This window comes from Balaenoptera acutorostrata, chromosome 19 (genome assembly GCF_949987535.1).
Source record: "Balaenoptera acutorostrata chromosome 19, mBalAcu1.1, whole genome shotgun sequence".
Classification (NCBI taxonomy): domain Eukaryota; kingdom Metazoa; phylum Chordata; class Mammalia; order Artiodactyla; family Balaenopteridae; genus Balaenoptera; species Balaenoptera acutorostrata.
In genome coordinates, this window is record NC_080082.1 from 7,547,819 (window position 1) to 7,565,649 (window position 17,831).

General features: G+C 50.8%; 1 protein-coding gene across 1 annotated transcript in view; it reads left to right on the forward strand.

Annotated features, from left to right (window-relative positions):
- Positions 1-17,831, forward strand: part of LOC103011454 (polycystic kidney disease protein 1-like 2) — an 83,315-nt gene that overhangs the window by 25,786 nt on the left and 39,698 nt on the right. The window contains 11 exon segments of the mRNA XM_007198604.2: positions 2,326-2,375; positions 4,466-4,583; positions 6,760-6,826; positions 6,828-6,965; positions 8,820-8,940; positions 9,661-9,802; positions 10,946-11,122; positions 12,887-13,032; positions 13,720-13,914; positions 16,914-16,931; positions 16,933-17,055. Coding sequence (XP_007198666.2) covers positions 2,326-2,375; positions 4,466-4,583; positions 6,760-6,826; positions 6,828-6,965; positions 8,820-8,940; positions 9,661-9,802; positions 10,946-11,122; positions 12,887-13,032; positions 13,720-13,914; positions 16,914-16,931; positions 16,933-17,055 — 1,295 coding nt within the window.

Here is a 17,831-nt window from a genome sequence, read left to right on the forward strand (position 1 = left end):
AATCTAGTGAGGGGCCCCTCAAAAGAGAGCTTTGAATACTTATTTTGTTCTACAGATATTAAGAATTCTCTGGTTACTCTAAATAGGCAATAATGTAAGCAGTATAACATCCAACCATTGATACAGAATTCTAAAACATTCGAATTTGTATTAGTTACACTGCTTTAGGCTTCAAATAATAGAAAGCCCAACATAAGTGGCTTTAAGTTCAAGTCTTATTATCTTATATAACTAAGAAGTTAGTTCCAGGGTTGGTTCAGTGGCTCAGTGTCACCAGCGAGGACCCAGGCTCAGTCTGTCATTCTGTTCTGCCATCCTCAGAGCTTTCGCTTGGTCCTTAGGCTTGTGTCTCATGCAATCAAGATGGCTGCCGCAGTTCCAGACATCACATGTCAACCCAGCATTATCCAGCAGCAGCAGAAACCCATTTCCCCCTGTGCATCTCTTTTTATTAGGGAAAAAAATCTTTCCCACTAGGCCCCAGCAATCTTCCCTTCAGATACCATTGGCCGAAGTAGGGTCAGGTGCCCAGCTGTAACGGATGCTTTTTAGGCTCTGTGGGAGAAGATGGATTCTGACAGCCAAGAGGAAGAGCAGGGTATTGGCTGTTGGTAGGCAGCCAATAGTAGATGTCACTGTCTTAAAATTCACCTTGACTGTGTTTGCCAGGACTTTTGAGTAGCAAGAGAAAGAAAAGCAGTTCAAAATGGCTCAAGCCAAAGGAAATTTTATCAACTCAGAAAATAAAAGTCCAGGGTTTAGGCACAGCAGGACCCAGCCACTCAATGTCTTCAGAAGTCTGCCTCTCTCCATCTCTTGGTTCTATGTTGGCTTCAGTCCGACTCCCTCTTCCCAAGTAGTAGCAAGATGGCCGCAGGCTTCAGTCCTTAACCCCAGAGGAGAAAGAGCATCTCTGGGTTGATATTTTCAGAACAAGTCCTGAGGCTGCCTCTCACTTGTCTAAGCTTGGTTCACGGTCCCTCCTAGACCTGTTGCTGAGACCAGAGGGAAGTGGTACTCAGGGCAGACCAGGATCACACGTCCACCCCGGAACATAATGTAGGATCAGATTCATCCAAAGGACTAAGGGTGGGGAGGGATGGTCCCCCAGGGAAAATATCATCTGTAAGTGCCATTAGCAAAAGAAGGGGACATGGATGCCCGGACGGGGGAAGAAAATATGAGATGTCCATTCTACTTACTGTCCACAGTCCTCCTAGGAGTTTCCACGTATAGAATTTGAGGTCCAGGGAGGTTAATTGACTTTGCAAAAGTCACTCAGCTAATTCATGGCAGGATCAGGGTAGCAACAATTTCTCTGGATTTCTTCATTCAGGGTTATTGGACCATCTTCCTTCTTACGGTTAAGAAAGATCTCTGTGTCTGGCATTTTAGCTTTGTTTTGTATAATGTTACAGACCTTCAAACTTATCATTGTGAGAATAAGAATTCACTGAGAGGGAATTTTTTAAAGATCAGTAATACCCTGATCTTAAAACACCCAAGTCACCAGGGCCTAGCGAATCACATGGAATGACCAACCCTAAGTGCTTAGCTTAATTACTACACTTTAATTAGACATAATCAAACTCACATTTCAATATCTTCAGAGCGTATCAGCTGAGAGTACCTTTTCCATGTTTTTTAACTTGACACACTAATATTCTTTACAGAGAATAGATGACAAAGCAATAATATATACAGCACAGCATTCAGTCCTCCTGGAGTTTTGAGAAATAAGGGTTGCCTTCAGCCTTCTTTACAGATGAGGCACCTAAGACTCAGAAAGAGTAACTAACCTGCTGAGGTTCGCACGGCCATTAAGAGGCCAATGAATGGATCCAGAAACACACCATGGTGTGCTGAGTCCAGCTCCTACCAGCCTGCCAGAGCTGGTTGTGCCCATCTCTTCCCACTATGCATTCAGTGAGGTCAACTTGGTATCCTGAAATCTGCCTTTATGGGAACAGTTGCACCACAGAAAATAGCATATGAGATGAGGGCTCCCCACCCTCACCCTTCGGCTGGCAGGTAAACATTAATGGCGAACAGCTGCAAGTCTGACCTTAATCTTGTTCTACCTGCCATTGGCAGCTGCCTGCCTCTTTCTTATCTGCCAAAGAAGTGTCTATAGCCCAGCGGTGAACATGACGGTTTTGCTTTTGACCCATTTCTTACAATCTGAATATTCTCTGTGTGTCCCTAAACAATTTCCAAAGACAGGCAGATACTCCCAGGGCAGCCTCAGCGTACCCTCTGACTCTGCCCTTTGGTGACCTTATAAACACCACCAACGTCTGACACCCATCCCCACTGTGTTCATAGCTCCTTCCAGCCTCCAAGAACCACCTGGAACAAAGGCTCAGGAAAAGAATGTATTTTTTTTTAAAACACTTAACCTCACAAGAAAAAGATGTCTAAATACTCTGTTTTAGCTTTGAATTTGGGCTTTTTGGTGCTAACAGCCAGAGCACTAGCAATCACTGAGGCTTCTTCTGTTTAAAAAGAAACCCAGGGCTTCCCTGGTGGCGCAGTGGTTGAGAATCTGCCTGCCAATGCAGGGGACACGGGTTCGAGCCCTGGTCTGGGAAGATCCCACATGCCGTGGAGCAACTAGGCCCGTGAGCCACAACTACTGAGCCCACGCGTCTGGAGCCTGTGCTCCGCAACAAGAGAGGCCGCAATAGTGAGAGGCCCACGCACCACGATGAAGAGTGGCCCCCGCTTGCCACAACTAGAGAAAGCCTTCTCATAGAAACGAAGACCCAACACAGCCATAAATAAATAAATAAATAAATAAATAAATAAATAAATAAATAAACTTAAAGTCCAAATTTATTAAAAAAAAAAAAAGAAACCCAGAAGGATTGAAATCAAATGAAGCATGCCCTCTAACCACAACAGCATCATGTTATAAATCAATAATAAGTTATCTAGGATATGTAGATATCTCTCAGACATCTCGGAACTTAAACAGCACACTTCTTAAAAAAAAGATCAATGGGTCAAAGGAAAAAAACACAAGGATATTTTAAAATATTTTAAGTGATAATGACAATACAACTTATCCAAATTTATGGGATACAGCTAAGGCAGTGCTCAGATGGAAATTCATGGCTTTTAATGCTTATATTAGAAAAAAGGCCCAGGTCTTTTGGTATTTATAGCAAGACCAAGTCTTTGACTCCTTGCTGTTGACATTGCTCATGCATGCATTTATTCAATAACAGGATTTATTGTGCCTCTACAATGTTCAAGGGTTGGTATTAGGGGCTGGGGAAACAATGGTGAATAAACAGATGTGGTCCCTGCCTTCATGAAGCTTAATGGGTGAGACTAACTAACAAATTAGCATATAATTAATAATTGTGATGCGTCTAACTAGAACCAATACAGCACAGAGACAGCAACTAACAGAGGGTGGACTAGCAAATGTGATCGGACACGGGCTCCTGAGAGGCAACATTCAAGTGGGGACCTGGAGATAGGACAGTCAGCCATCCTGGAAAGCAGAACCAGAGCTGTCTACGTATGTAGATGAGAAGGCCCTGAGGCCTGTTGTTGGAGGCCGGGAGGATGCAGGAGATTATAGAGATGGACAGAGGCCAAATCACACGGGGTCTCAGGTGCCAAGGCAAGGGGGTTGAGTTTTATTCTCAAACCGTAGAGACCCCTGGGGACTGAGTTCTGCCACAGCCTCCTGTTATTCCCAGGACAAGCCCTCTGGGCCTGAGCTGTTTAACAGGTCTAACCGGAACTGATCCTGGAACACACCACATGCCTGCCAACCCCTTTCCTTGAATCCATGTGCTCTCCATTGTTGCCCCAGCTCGCCCTCACTCCTCCTCCTTCCCCGTCTCGATGGCCCTGGGGTCCTGTCCTCTGGGAAGCTTGCCCTGACACCAGCTGTCTGCTGTGTAGAGGTAATAGCTCGGCGCTGTCCTCTGCTCCAGATGCAAGAGGAAGCGCGTCACTCGTTTTTCTCATCTGATCCACAGCAGCCCCAGGAGTCAGACACTGTCAAACCCTTAGGCGGAACAGATGTTCTTAACCTACTTCCTCCCTCATCTATTATCACCATCCCCTGAGCCCTCTCTACTGCAGCAGTTAGCACTCTGAGTTTTAATTGTTGGTTTCCTTGTCTGTCACACTAGATATAAGGGGTCGGGGTGGGGGGGCAGGGGGCTGGGTCTCTATTCCTGTATCTCCAGGCCTCAAGCACAGGGCCTGGCCCTGAGCAGGCTCTGTTAATGCAGCTGAACACGTGATGAACCCTGGGCACCCAGCCCGCACTCGGCCGAGTCACTTACCCAGTGATCCATCCCCTGCAGGCCAGGGGGATCAGACAGGCCTGTCTCCACTCCACGCCTCACGCTGTGGCCACCCCCGGCACAGACTGCTCTGGGGCACAAGGTGGGGTGCCAACTGTGGAGGGCGTCTCACCAGCCAGCTGCTTCTTCTGCAGAGAGATAGAGGGGACGTGGAGCTGTGCGTGGAAACTGCTCAGTACTTGGATCCTTTCACAACAGTGACTCTGGGCTGGCCAGACAGTAACAAGGACTTTCGCTTCCAGGGGGCATGTGGTAGGTGACCTTAGAACTCTGAACCGTGCTATCTCACCACGGAGTGATGGACAGCGGTCAGCTTTTGCTGCTCTTTTTCTTAACCTTCACACCAGGATTACTCATGCGTGACATTTTGTGTGCCTTGTATGTGCCAGCGATTGTGAATTCCATGGAAATGGGAGGTGGGGGGAAGCAGTGGCAAACCACGATGCGGGTGGCCCTGAAGGCAGGCAACCAGGAGAGGCGCTATCTGTAGAGAATTTAGGAACAACAGTTAAACCCTAAAACTCAGCCTGCTTTTTTATTATCACCACAAACAACGTTAGTGGTAAAATACTCCTCTCCTCTTGGACTGAACCCCTCTTTTAACCTCCACGCTCTTGGTATGCCCCTGAGAAGATAGTTTAGAAGGAGGAAGTGATGAGGCCTTTTCTGACAAACCAAGATGGTAGCACTAGCATTTATTTTTAAGAAATGGTTGCTCTGGGCTTCCCTGGTGGTGCAGTGGTTGAGAATCTGCCTGCCAATGCAGGGGACACGGGTTCGAGCCCTGGTTTGGGAAGATCCCACATGCCGCGGAGCGACTAGGCCCGTGAGCCACAAATGCTGAGCCTGCGCGTCTGGAGCCTGTGCTCCGCAACAAGAGAGGCCGCGATAGTGAGAAGCCCGCGCACCGCGATGAAGAGTGGCCCCCACTTGCCGCAACTACAGAAAGCCCTCGCACAGAAACGAAGACCCAACACAGCCATAAATAAATTAATTAATTAAATAAATAAATATTTAAAAAAAAAAAAAAAAGAAATGGTTGCTCTCCTTTTTATAGGGATATATCCTAGCTACGCACACACTCTTTTAGAAATAAAATGAATGCCATTCATACTGTACATATTGCTTTGGTTACCCTTTTTTTTCACTGAACAATATATCCCACATATTTTCATGTCTTGGTATCTTCTTCTCCATCTTGATTTTCATAATAACTGCATACAAGACTGTCAAGTTGCTGTATGATCATTTATTTACCAGTGCCCTCTTTTTAGACATTGAGGTTGTTTCAAATTATTTGCCCTTATAAACAACGCTGTAATGAACATCCTTACAGTTCAATCTTTATTTGCGACTGTGGTTACTTTCATAAACAAGTTCCCAGAAATGGAATAACTGGGTCAAAATCATGCAACATTTGAAGTCTTTTGATATTAATTGGTAAGTGCTCAGGACATCCTTCAGCATGTTAGTTCTTGTTATCTGAATTAATAGAGGATACAAATATAGGCTTTAGGTCACTGAGCTGATGACCTGCCCAGGCATATCCTGTGAATAACTACACATCAGGGGTAGTTGGGGTAGTGGATACACATTAATCAACAGAGTTGAAGGGCAAGGGACGCAGAGACTTACTGAGTTGGTACAAAGCAGGAGATGACATGCAGCCTCCCAGATAGAGATACAGCCTCCCAGGTCCCCAATGTACCGCACAGAGACAAACAGCTGTGGACAATCACTTACACCAGGGACAAGAAGGTGCCTTCTCCCAGGCAGGGCTGTATATCCTCTGGGCGCCTCTCCTGCTCTGTGCTGGCCTGCTCACCAGTGCAAGTCACTGATGCAAAACAAGCCAACATATCCTGCAGGTTTGCTCAGAGTCTGGGTGAAGCGGGGGTCATTTTCCCAGAAACATTCTTCCGTGGCACAATTCCTTCAACCTGAAAGTAAAATTAAAAAAAAAAAAATCTCGGGCTTCCCTGGTGGCGCAGTGGTTGAGAGTCTGCCTGCCAATGCAGGGGACACGGGTTCAAGCCCTGGTCTGGGAAGATCCCACGTGCCGCGGAGCAACTGGGTCCGTGAGCCACAATTACTGAGCCTGCGCATCTGGAGCCTGTGCTCCGAAACAAGAAAGGCCACGATAGTGAGAGGCCTGCGCACTGTGATGAAGAGTGGCCCCCACTTGCCACAACTAGAGAAAGACCTCGCACAGAAACGAAGACCCAACACAGCCATAAATAAGTAAATTAAAAAAAAACAAACAAACAAACCACCATTTCATTAAAAAAAAAAAAAAAATCTCTATTTGGAACCAATTTTCTTATCCATGACCCATTTCTTCTAAAAACCCCAAACCAGAAGGTAGCCACATGTGTCAAGTTCAAGGTTCCTGGATGGATCACAGTGTTGGCCCACCTCTCTCTCTCAGGGCACTGCTGGGCTCAGTGGAGAGACTGCGTTGAGAGGCAGCTGCTCCGCACAGACCAGAGGGAGCTGGGTGCCACCGTCCTGCCTGCCGACGCCTGACTCTGCTGTTACCCTGCGCCTGGCAGTCTGGAGAGGCCGGGGGCTGGAGAACCTGGAGGAGCAGTGCCTCTATGTGTCTGCCCCCCTGGAACTCAGGCTGCGAGTCAGGTGGGAGCACAAGAGCAAACTCCTGCAGGGCTGCCATTCGGCCAACACGTACTGAGTGCCAGCTCTGGCTACACTGACTAAGGGGCAGGGCGTACAGTGGTGGGTAAAACCAGACCTAGTCTCAGTTCTCACTGGGGTTACTTGGTGAGCAGCAGTGGTTCACACAAATGAATGGAAGGAGAGAGCGCGCCTCTATGACAACTTCCTCGACTCGGGGTCAGGGAAGGCTGCCCTCAGCAGAGATGTGAAGACAGAAGGGGAATTAACTTGGCCAGGAAAAGGGAGGGCGGGAGAGAGAACAGACAGTCAAGGGAGGGAGCATACAATAATCCGCAAGTGAAAGAGGCTGGTGTGGCTGGAGCATGGAGGAAGAGCAGGCAGGGCCTGGCTCCGGCAGGGCCTTGAGGGTTATGTCAGACACATGATTTCGGTCTTTATCCTAAGAGTTCTGGAAAGCCACCCAAGACTTTTAAGCAGGCTGGGAACATGATCACGTGTTGCTTCCAAACGCTCTGGTAGCAGGGTGGAGAAGTGGCTGGGGCGGGGTCGGGGGACAGCGAGAGAGGACTCAGGGAGGTTGCTTAGGCACTTGCAGGAATCAAGGTGAGAGTTCAAGGTAGCGCGGCTATCAGTTGGGTCCCTGAAGGAAGCAGATGGCTCACTCAAATTGGGAACGGAGGGGAGTTGGATAAAGGGTCTATTTACAGACAAGGGCAGGGATAAGGGGATCAACCAGGGATGACAATGCAGGACTACAACAGGAGGAAGCCTTTGTCCCTCGTAGGCCTGCAGGGGTAAGAGAAGGGGATGGCATCACTGGAACCCCCTTGGGAGCTGCAGCTGTGGGAGAGGTGCCCCTGGCATGAGCTGTGGCCTTGGCCAGAGGAACACGGCCTCTGCCAACTGCAGTCCATTTGGTAAGGAGCAGGGAAAGTGGTGAATAACTATCCCAAACCTCTCTCCTCTCAATGCTCCCCATTGGCTGGGCCCATTGGCTGGTGTGGAGACTTGGTGATGCAGTCTATGGAGATCAGTCCCTGGCGCACAGAGCCACAGAGCTGATGGCACGTGGGCTGCAGGGGCAAATGGAGAATGTCTGGCTCACTTGCACTAGGGTAGACGTGAAGACAGAAGTGGGGAGATTCGAGAGCTATTATAAAGCTAATACTGAAAGGACTGGGGATGGGTTGGACACAGCAGGAGTCAGTGATCTCTCACTGGCTCACGTGAGGGAATATGACATTACACAGAAGGCCCAGGACTCGGGTCCAGACGTGTGGGCCCATGTTCCATCCCCCACTCAGGAGTTGTGTCACTGGGACTAATCACACAGCTCTCTGAGCTCACTTTGTTCGTCTGTGATATGGGGATTCTGATAGGGTTGTGGTCAGCACTGGCTAAGCTGATAACAATGGGATGTGGCATGTGTGCTGTAAAATCACAGGATTCACTGATCATTATTAGCACTAGAAAGAATCATGGAAATTGACTGCTCTTATCCCCTCACTTTACAGGTGAGGAAACTGAGGCTCAGAGAGGTTAAGTGACTTGTGCGAAGCGGTCACTCACAAGTGGCAGGGGCAGGATTGGAGCCTAGGGTCCTCTCTCAGCCTCACGCACTCTCCGTGTCGTTCTCCTATGCAGTGAATGAAATGGGAATTCAGGTAGGAACGAATCGCTCCATCTTTGTGACCTGGTTTTGGTTGGGGCAGAAGTTGTTTTTATTCCATCTTTCTCTTGACAAAGCCATTTCCTACCTTCTCAAAGGACTTGAGAAGAACTGGACGAAAGACCAGGCGGGCGGCCACAACGTCTGAGGGAGCATCCCTGCACCATTCTCTGTCTCCCTTTCAGCTGTGAGGAGAACTGCAGGCCAGTGAATGCCAGCAGGGACGTTATGCTCAAGGTCACCATGGGGGACAAGTCTGCAGCAGCCGTGTTCAGCTGGTATTTAGATGACACCCCGCTGGAGAAGGTGAGGACACCGGCAGCCTCTCAAAAACAGAAACGTCTTCCCACTTTGATTGACCAGACCTGAGTCACATGCCCAGGACTGAGCTGGGGGTTGGTCAACTCCACTCAGAGCCCGAGCAGTAGGAGTCGGGGGCTGGGGAGCATTGGTCAGAAGACAGAACGGATGCAGCGGAGCAGAAACAATAGGGAAACGTCGCAGCAGATGCTGTGGGTGCCCCAGCCCATCCTTACCAGGCTGATGCAGGCATCCCCCAGCTGCAATGGGGCGGCTGCTGGCCAATAACTGTGGGGTCTAACAGCCCAGCCCCCTGGGCTCTGAGTGAGACAATTTCTGTGGTGCAGCTTATGCTCCAGAGCTCCCCATGGGATCAGGCTGAATGAAGCTGGATGCCTCCCGAAACCACTTCTTTGTCTTGTTCCATTCTCCACCCCATTTGGCTTCCCTCCCTGCTCTCCTGGTTTTGCCTGGGAGCCCTCCCTCGTAAATGCCCTGCACACAAATCCTCGTCTCAGGCTCTGCTTCCAGGGAACCTGGCCAAGGACAAACACCCTAACACGGCTGGAGATGGGCTATTTGGGCTGACCTCAGGAAAGCAGGTGATACTGCCGTCCATCCATTGGAGACAAATCCGAAAGGCCTCCCAGGGTCAGAAGCCACTGCCCTGCTGAGTCCTGTAGTCTGGCTGCAGCCTCAGGGGCCCTGGGCTGTGCTCTCTTTCAGGCCGAGCCCCTCCTGGTGGCCTGCAGACTCCAAGGATTCTGGCCGCATTCTTTAATCCTCCTTCAGAGCGACACCGCCACCCTGCTGCTGAACAGCTCCTTCCTGAGGACCCGCAGCCAGGCCACCGGAATCAGAGTCAGAGGTGGGAAGGCCTCCTTCAGTCTCTTGTCACGGATCCTGTCTCCTGCAGACGGTGAACAAGACAAACCCAGGAGCGCTGAAACAGGGGACATCAGTGCAGGGTGGGGGCCATACACAGGCTCCGGTGTCAATCCCACCACCGCCACCTTCTAACTGGAAGACTTCAGGCATCGGATTCAAGCTCTCTGTGCCTCAGTTTCCTCTCATGCAAACGGCACAACAGAAACACCCGCCTCTGAACTGTATGATGCAGGATAGATGACACACCACCAGTGGTAAAAGCAGATCGTCCTGGGGTGTGCAGCCTGTGCGTCCTGCCAGGCGATTCAGCGCTTCTCACTTAAAATAAGCCCAGAGCAGCAGGAAAAGCAGACTCTCAAAAAGATAAATAATGGGGTGATTATTCTTTTTCAGACGCATTCCTTTGATTCAGCATTTCTCAAAGTGGCCCATAGACCACCCGCCCAGGATGACCTGGGGTACTAGTTTAAAATGCACACTCCTGGGTTCACCCCAAACCTTCTGAATTAAGTGTAGGCCAGGGAATTCATTTTAATTGACTAAAATTCTCTATGCCCAGCTCTTCCAGGTGTGCACTCCTTTTGAAAAACCAGGTGATTACAACAGGTGGTGTGGGGTATTGGCGCAGGTTAGCTGGGGGCTCTTCATGGTGCTATGGGAGCCCATGGCTTTGGGTGAGTTCTGCATGTTTCCAGATCCTGGCTGTGGTCCGTCCTAACTCGGTCTCTTGAGCAAGTCTTGTTTCCCGATATACTCCCTCCTCACTAAAGCCCTGGGAGGAAGCTATTATTATTAGCCCCATTTTACAGGTGAGAAACTGATTCTTAAAAAGGTCAAAGCCAAGGTCACATGGATAGTAAATGGCAGGACTGGGACTCTATCTCTGCCCAGTTTCTCAGAGTGAGACCCTGGAGCGCCCTGCATCAAGGGGGTGAGGTGGTGGGTGTGGGAGTTGTTAGATATGCAGATTTCTGGGCCCCACCCCAGAATCTACAGAGGTCTGAGGCCCTGGAGAGAGGCCTGGGAACCTGCATGCTGAACAAGCTCCCAGGAGATCGTGAACCATGGTGGAGTTTGTGCGCCTCACACAGCCCCCCAAGCACCCTCTGTCTCCTCTCCCCAGCGGTGACCAGGCGCGCCTACGGGGAGGGCACCTACGTGATCAGCTCCCTGCCCCTCCCGGAGGTGCCCACCTGCACCACTGCCCCGGAGGAGGGCACTGTTCTGACGAGCTTTGCCATCTCCTGCAACGCTTCCGCCGCCCTGGGGCCCCTGGGGTACTGCTTCTGCCTGGAGTCAGGTACCGGCTCAGGACTAGCTCTCCGCTCAGCTCCCGGGCTCATCCTCTCCAAGAATAGGTGCCCGTCTCTCTCTGGGAGCTGCAAAGAATATGTTCCATGTGTGAGAGAGGTTTGCAGGATGACCCTGAAGCCCCGCCCCCAGGCACACGGATCCTGCCACACACCTCAGCGAGGTGAGAAGCAGTAACTCCCTATCTCCTCCGCAACTGTGGAGGCCAAAACGACCTCTATTGTGGCATGAGGGACGTGGAACGGGCTAAACGGAGGAGGATATGCAAAAGTGTGACCACGTGGGGCCGCTACCAGGATACCACTCCTCAGTGCACACTCAGAGTAGCCCCGACCCCTGGAGCTATTCAGGACAGGGATAGCCTGGTTCACAGAACCGTCCACGATGTTACTGACCCCACTTTGCGGGGGGCAGCCGGGAATGGGTGATGTCACAGAGCACGCTGAGCTGAGACGAGACCTGTTTGCACAGGTTTACAGAAGAGGACGGAGCATGCCGATGCCCGTCGGCACTGCAATGCCCCAGCTGGTGTCCTGTCACCACAACCCACACCCACGACAGCAGCAGGGCATCAGCAGGAGAGACGGGGCGAGCGCCCACATTGCCTCTGCTCTTCCGGTTTGGGGGTGATTGGTCCTTGGCGGGCCCATTTGAGTCCTTGTCTCCTCCCAATGGCCTTTGGCATCCTGTGACCCTCACAAGAGCTCTGAAAATGTGCCAGTCAGATTGGGACCTTCCTGCAAACCTAGGCTCCAGGAGTGTTGCAGGGGTGCTCCCCAGTGTCCGACATTAAACACCACAAGGACATAAACTGAACCCCTTGGCTAGGCAAAGGTGGAGGGGTCCCATCCTCAGACCCAAGGGAGTGTGGTTTTCATGGAGTGCCCGTCAGATGGACATGGAATGCAGGGCTGTTCAGAGGGCCGTGACTGGGTCTGAGCCTGGAAGGGACCAATTCAAGGATGGTAAGTAGATTTCATTTCAAACCTGCATCCCCCAAAATGGAGATGCCAGGCTAGCTGCTCCAGTAAGGGGCAGGGAAGTGTGACCATATAAAAATGAATTGTCAATTACAATTCAAGAACGTCATGATTGTCCGCACACTACAATGAAGTGATTCCAATGATAGGCAGGTCCCCTTTAAGGATACGAAGGATATTCATTCATTCATTCACTCTTACAGCAGACGTATTGAACGTCAGGCTCTGTTCTAGGTCCTAGATATACAGCAGTGAACAAAAGAGAGGAAGTCTCTGATCTCACTGTATTTATAATTAGTGGTAGAGATAGCTGGTAAACAAAGACACAGGACAGGGGCGCTGTTTTAGATAGAGCAGCCTGGGAAGGCCTTTGTACAGGAAGTGACATTTGAGGGAGTTTGGATACGTCTTGAACCAATTGTTAAGATCTTCTTTTCCTCCTCTTCCTCTTTCTCTTTCTTTTTGTAATTTGGTTTATTTTACCACCTTGAATTTTTCTAAAAAGCCTGTAAATGGGGGATTCTTTTTCTGAAAACTTTCATGGATTTTAGTAAAATTCTTCCAAAGTCACAGCAGCATGTGATTACTTAGAGAGGGCAGTGAATCGGCATAAATGGCCATCTTCTCCCAGGAAGTATGGAGTCCACGAGTGCCTGCCGTGACTTCACGAGCTGTGGCTTTTGTGTCCTTGTCATCAGGCTCTACCTTGGTGGGTTTACAGTCTCCTTGGGGCCTGGAGATGCCCCCCTAATTGTCCAATGTCCATTTGCCAGGTTCCTGTCTACACTGTGGCCCTCAACCTGCCCTCCCATCAGTTTACTTGCCACTTGGAACAGAAAACAATGACTTCATGCTGACAGTGGTCATTTCTGTCTGCAATCACGCGGGTGACAGACAGCAGACCCAGGCAGCAGTTAAGGTGGGTGGCAGCCACTGTTTCTCTACTGAGACAACTTCTTGACTTGTCTAAACCTCAACAAAAGGGTGGCCGGGTTGAAGGGAGCCGAGGGTATGACCGGATGTGTGGTTGATTCATTCATTCCTTCAATATGTATTTACAGAGCACCTACTATATGCCCAGTCCTGGGGATACAGCCATGGACAAAACAGATGTGGCCTCTACCTTTGTAGATTTTATGACTAGTGGCCAGTATAGGGGAAGGGCCTGGGGGACTTGGGGTGGGGGACCTGAGGGAGATGGGGGCAGAAGTATCCAGAGATGAGTTAGGCCAAGCGCCTTCAGAGTCCAGAGGAAGGAGGACCAAGATCAGCCAACAGGTCTATAAGGCAGAGGCTAGAGAAAATCTCAAGTGAATTTCAAGGGTCAGAGCGTGGTGGAGTGGAAGGGCCTGAGAGCACAATGAGGAGGGCAGTGAGGCGAGAAGTAGTGACCTGCCTGAGACTTGCTTTTCGTGGCCGCTGGCTGCTGGCACAAGTGGGTCCACTGCCCTCCAGCCTCGGGAGAGCCCCCATGCCAGGTGCCAAGCCGTCCAGCCCTGCTCTGCTTTACCACGTGCAGACCAGGAACTTCAGGCTCCAGGTTCTGGAACAAAAACCGATGGGCTGAGATCCTCCTGCTCTGAGCATGTCTCTGGTCTCCCGTTAGGAGGGACGTGGAGGCACCCGTGTGGAGGACGAGGCATTTCAGGCCGCAGTGTGGGACAATGTCACTGCCACTCTGCAGGGCGGGTATGGCCCTGAGCAGCTCTTCCAGCTGGTCAGGTCTGTGTCATCCGTGCTGGACCAGCAGTGCCAGGGGCCGGGCTCCGGGCAGCCGCTGAGAGTGGACTCCAGACAGAAGGTGCTCCCGATGGACTCCTCTGTCCCTTTGCTGGGGCCCTGGGGTCTGTAAGCAGCCATTCGGGGTGGGCAGTGGGGTCCACGGATCTGTGGAGAAGTCTTTGGTGCCTCCCGAGCTGTTGATGTCACCTCCCTCTTCTGGTCCTTCCGGTGAGTGACACAGGATGAAGGAAGCCTGCTTTCTCTGCTCAGCCTCACGGAGCCACAGGTTTCCAGGGCGGGAGCGAATTTAGAGGGTACCACTCCAGTCTCTTCCTACTAAAGAGGATGAAACCGAGGCCCAGAGGAGGAAAGGGACCCCATCTTGGTCATATGGTTAATGGTTTGATGTTGTCCCAGCTCTGTCATTTACCATCTCTATTGTCACAGGCCTGAATCTCTCTAAGCCTCAGTTTCCCCACCTGGAAAACAGGGACAATAATAGTATTTTCCTCATAAGGTTGTGGTGAATGTTAAGAATTATATTCACTGTAGCTGTGGGTCAAATTGCCAACATTCAACCAGTTTTAATCCACAAAAATGGCCATTCCATGTGTTACAACCTAGCACTAGAAACAACTCTGGCAAAAGGTATGATTACTTCCACTCCCAGTGTGTGCTCCCAGGCATGCTACCTGTGTCACCACACACAGCATCACACCTGCTGGGCACGGAGGACAGAAGACAGGCTCCTCTGGTTCCCGAAGGGTTTGCCTGAAAGTCCTCAGCACGGTGCAGAGAATGTGAGCAGCTTTCCCGGGTCCACATTTCCAGTAGGTGGTGAAGACAGGAGCAAACCCAGGTTCGCCCTTCCCCCGCCCACCTCCAGCCCTCTCACCGCAGCCCCTTCCTTCACCTAGTTCCCCCACTCCCATCCCCCGCCGCACACCCCACCTGGCTCTCATTCACCCCGAGCATAACTTACAGCAAACTTCCCTTTGGATGCCCTGGGGTCCTAAGCACACAGACTGCACAGCCTGACGCAAGGTCTTCTCATGAAACACCAGAGTCCTGTCGGGAGACAGATGTCAAGCTCTAACTGGGCAATGGAGAAGATTTTAAGAAGGGCTCTGTTGAGAAAACTGGGGGCAAGGTTTCAGAAACAAACGAGAGAGAACACAGGACCCCAGGGGCTCACCCTGAAGTGACCAGCATCCTCAAGGGGCAGCTACGCGTGGAGGGGGCTCCCTGGTAGGAGCGGTGGCTTTGAAGGATGAGGCAGGCAACCCCGGCAGGGAGGGCGCCGGGAGCAAAGCTTCCAGCTCTCTCTCCTCCTGCCCTCTCGTCTCCCGCTGAGTGAATCCATGGGCCAGAGGCTCAGCAGCCAGTGACATCTCCATGCAGGCAGCCTCCAGGACGGCGACCAAGGATGGGGAAGAGCTGCAGAGGCAAACATGAGATTATCCATTACCTGACTTTCCTTCCAGAACGTTCTGACAGGAGTGCCCTCATAGACAGGGCTATTCTTTCCTCCATCCAAGCCGCACCCTGAATGGAAGCCTGGCTGCACCCTGAGCTGCTGGCAGACATGCTCAAACTCTGCAGCTGCTGTGAACGACTGTTAGATGGTTAGAAGAGTTGTGAGTAGCAAGCAGGACGGGAGGGTAAGAGGGATTACTCACCTCTGTCTGTGTTCTTCCAGATTGTTGCCATGAGCCATGTCTGGCCATGTACATTTAAATTAAAATGAATTTTAATGAAATAAAGTTAAAAATTCAATTCTCTGGCTGCACTAGCCACATTTCAAGGGCTTAATATGTAGTCACATTTGGCAAGTGGCTATGTTACTGGACAAAACAGGGACAGAACATTTCTATAAACGCAGAAAGTTCGATGGGGTGGTGTTAAAATTATTTTCTTAGGTTTTTCTCTGCCTCAGCCAAAGCCAGCCCCTCTCATTAGGGCTTAGCGGCTTAGAAAGCATGTTCCCCGGAAGCCCCAGGAGGTCTGGCTTAAGGCTGGAGTTGGGGGATGGCTGGAGGGATCCTCGTCCCCATTGCCCCAAAGGCACACAGGGACCCAAGTCTGCAGCAAGACCTCCCATCCACACTGGGCCAACAAAGTAATCCAATTTTGGAATTTCATGCCATTTTAGTCACAGTGAGACCCTGAGACACCATTTGTTTTTAAATAATGCCAGATTTTACAGATTTTTTTTTTTTGGCCATGCCATGTGGCACATGGGATTTTAGTTCCCTGACCAGGGATCAAACTCAGGCCCTTGGCAGTGAGAGTGCGGAGTCCTAACCACTGGACCGCCAGGGAATTCCCCAGATATTACAGATTTGATTTTGAGATTTGGAGAAAGCTTGAGACATCCTGTATTAGTTTCCTCCTGCTGCTATAACAAATAACCATTAACTTTATGACTTAAAACAACACAAATTTATTATCTTACATTTCTGGAGGTCAGAAGTTTGCAATGAGTCTCACTGGGCTAAAACCGAAACGGTGGCGGGGCTGTGAACTGTCTGGAGGCTCTAGAGGAGAATCCACCCATTGGCTTTTCCAGCTTCTAGAAGCTGCTCACATTCCCTGCTCCATTTTCAACACCAGCATCTTCAAATCCCGACCCCTCTCCCTCTGTCCCTCTCTCCCCATCTCCATCTCCCTCTCCCTCTCCGCCACCTCTGCCTCCATCATCACATCTTCTCTGACTCTGACCCTCTTACCTCCCTCTAGTAAAGACCCCTGTGATTACATTGGTCCCAACTGGTTAATACAGGATACTCTCCCCATTTCAGAATCCTTAACTTAATCAAATCTCCAAAGCGATTCTGCCGCAGTGCCTTTTGCCATGTGAGTAACAAATCCATAGATTTCAGGGATTAGGATGTAGCTATCTTTGGGAGGCTATGATTCTGCCTATCACACATCCTAGGAGACAAGAAGAGGTCTACCGGCTTTGGAAAACCCCACATGAGCCTGGTCACTTTCTCAGACGCCAAATCTTTCTGAAACAGCTTCATCAAGCCACTGGAATTACATTTCCTCTCCCCACCTTCCTATGTCTATGCCAAGGTCAGAGAGCATATCCTCTCTGTCTGCGGGGTCACTGCCTGCGGTCAACGCCACCTTGGGGGACATGCAGAAGGTGCAGGAGCCGGCCGAGGTACTGACAGAGGTGACCCACCGCAGTGAGGAGCTCACGCCCTTGGCCCAGGTGAGTGGTTCCCACCCGCTGAGCCAGGCAATAGGATGTGCACCTCTGCGGTGGGTGGCTGACAACAGACCCCAACCCAGGTCACAGGTCCCTCAGTCACAGGGCCCCCAAGACTTCTGCCTTCTTGTTTCCAAGGCTCCCACATGGGCGATGCCAAGGGAGGGGAGGTGCCCCTCTCACAGCCCTGTGTCTCCCGCTGCTTGTGATGGCCTGTGTGCTCACACTCCTCACTCCCCGGCCAGCCGGTGCGCACCTGACTCTAACTAATCATTGGGTGGTCAAGGGTGTGTCCAGATGCTGCTGCTGACCCGACCATGGCCCCCACTTGAGTGCACTGTGATGTCCAGCTGCCAGCTCTTGCCTTTCTTTGCCTGGGGGCCTTCTCTGGCCTCCCCTCCAGAGTCCACTCTGCCTGCCCACATGGCAGGTTGGACATGTCAGGGGGTCAATGCAGTTCTCAGTGACTAATGGGCTGGGGTACAGATACCCCATCTCCCCCGTTCCTCTTGGTGGAGACCTCCCAAGTAGGACTGAGCCCCAGGTAAGTGGCTTGATCACACCCCCTGGACTGGCTTCCTACCCTTCCCTGTCTCACTTCCCCATTCTGCTTCCAGTGTTTCCTGGGATTATCTCCAAATAAATGACTGTTTGTCAAATTCTTGCCTTAGGGCCTGCTTCTTGGAGAACTCAAATTGAATCACCACGTTCCCAACGTTGTGGCAGCCAAATGTCAATAAAGAAGCCATAAGCAGTAAAGGGGAGAGCTGTCTTGGCTC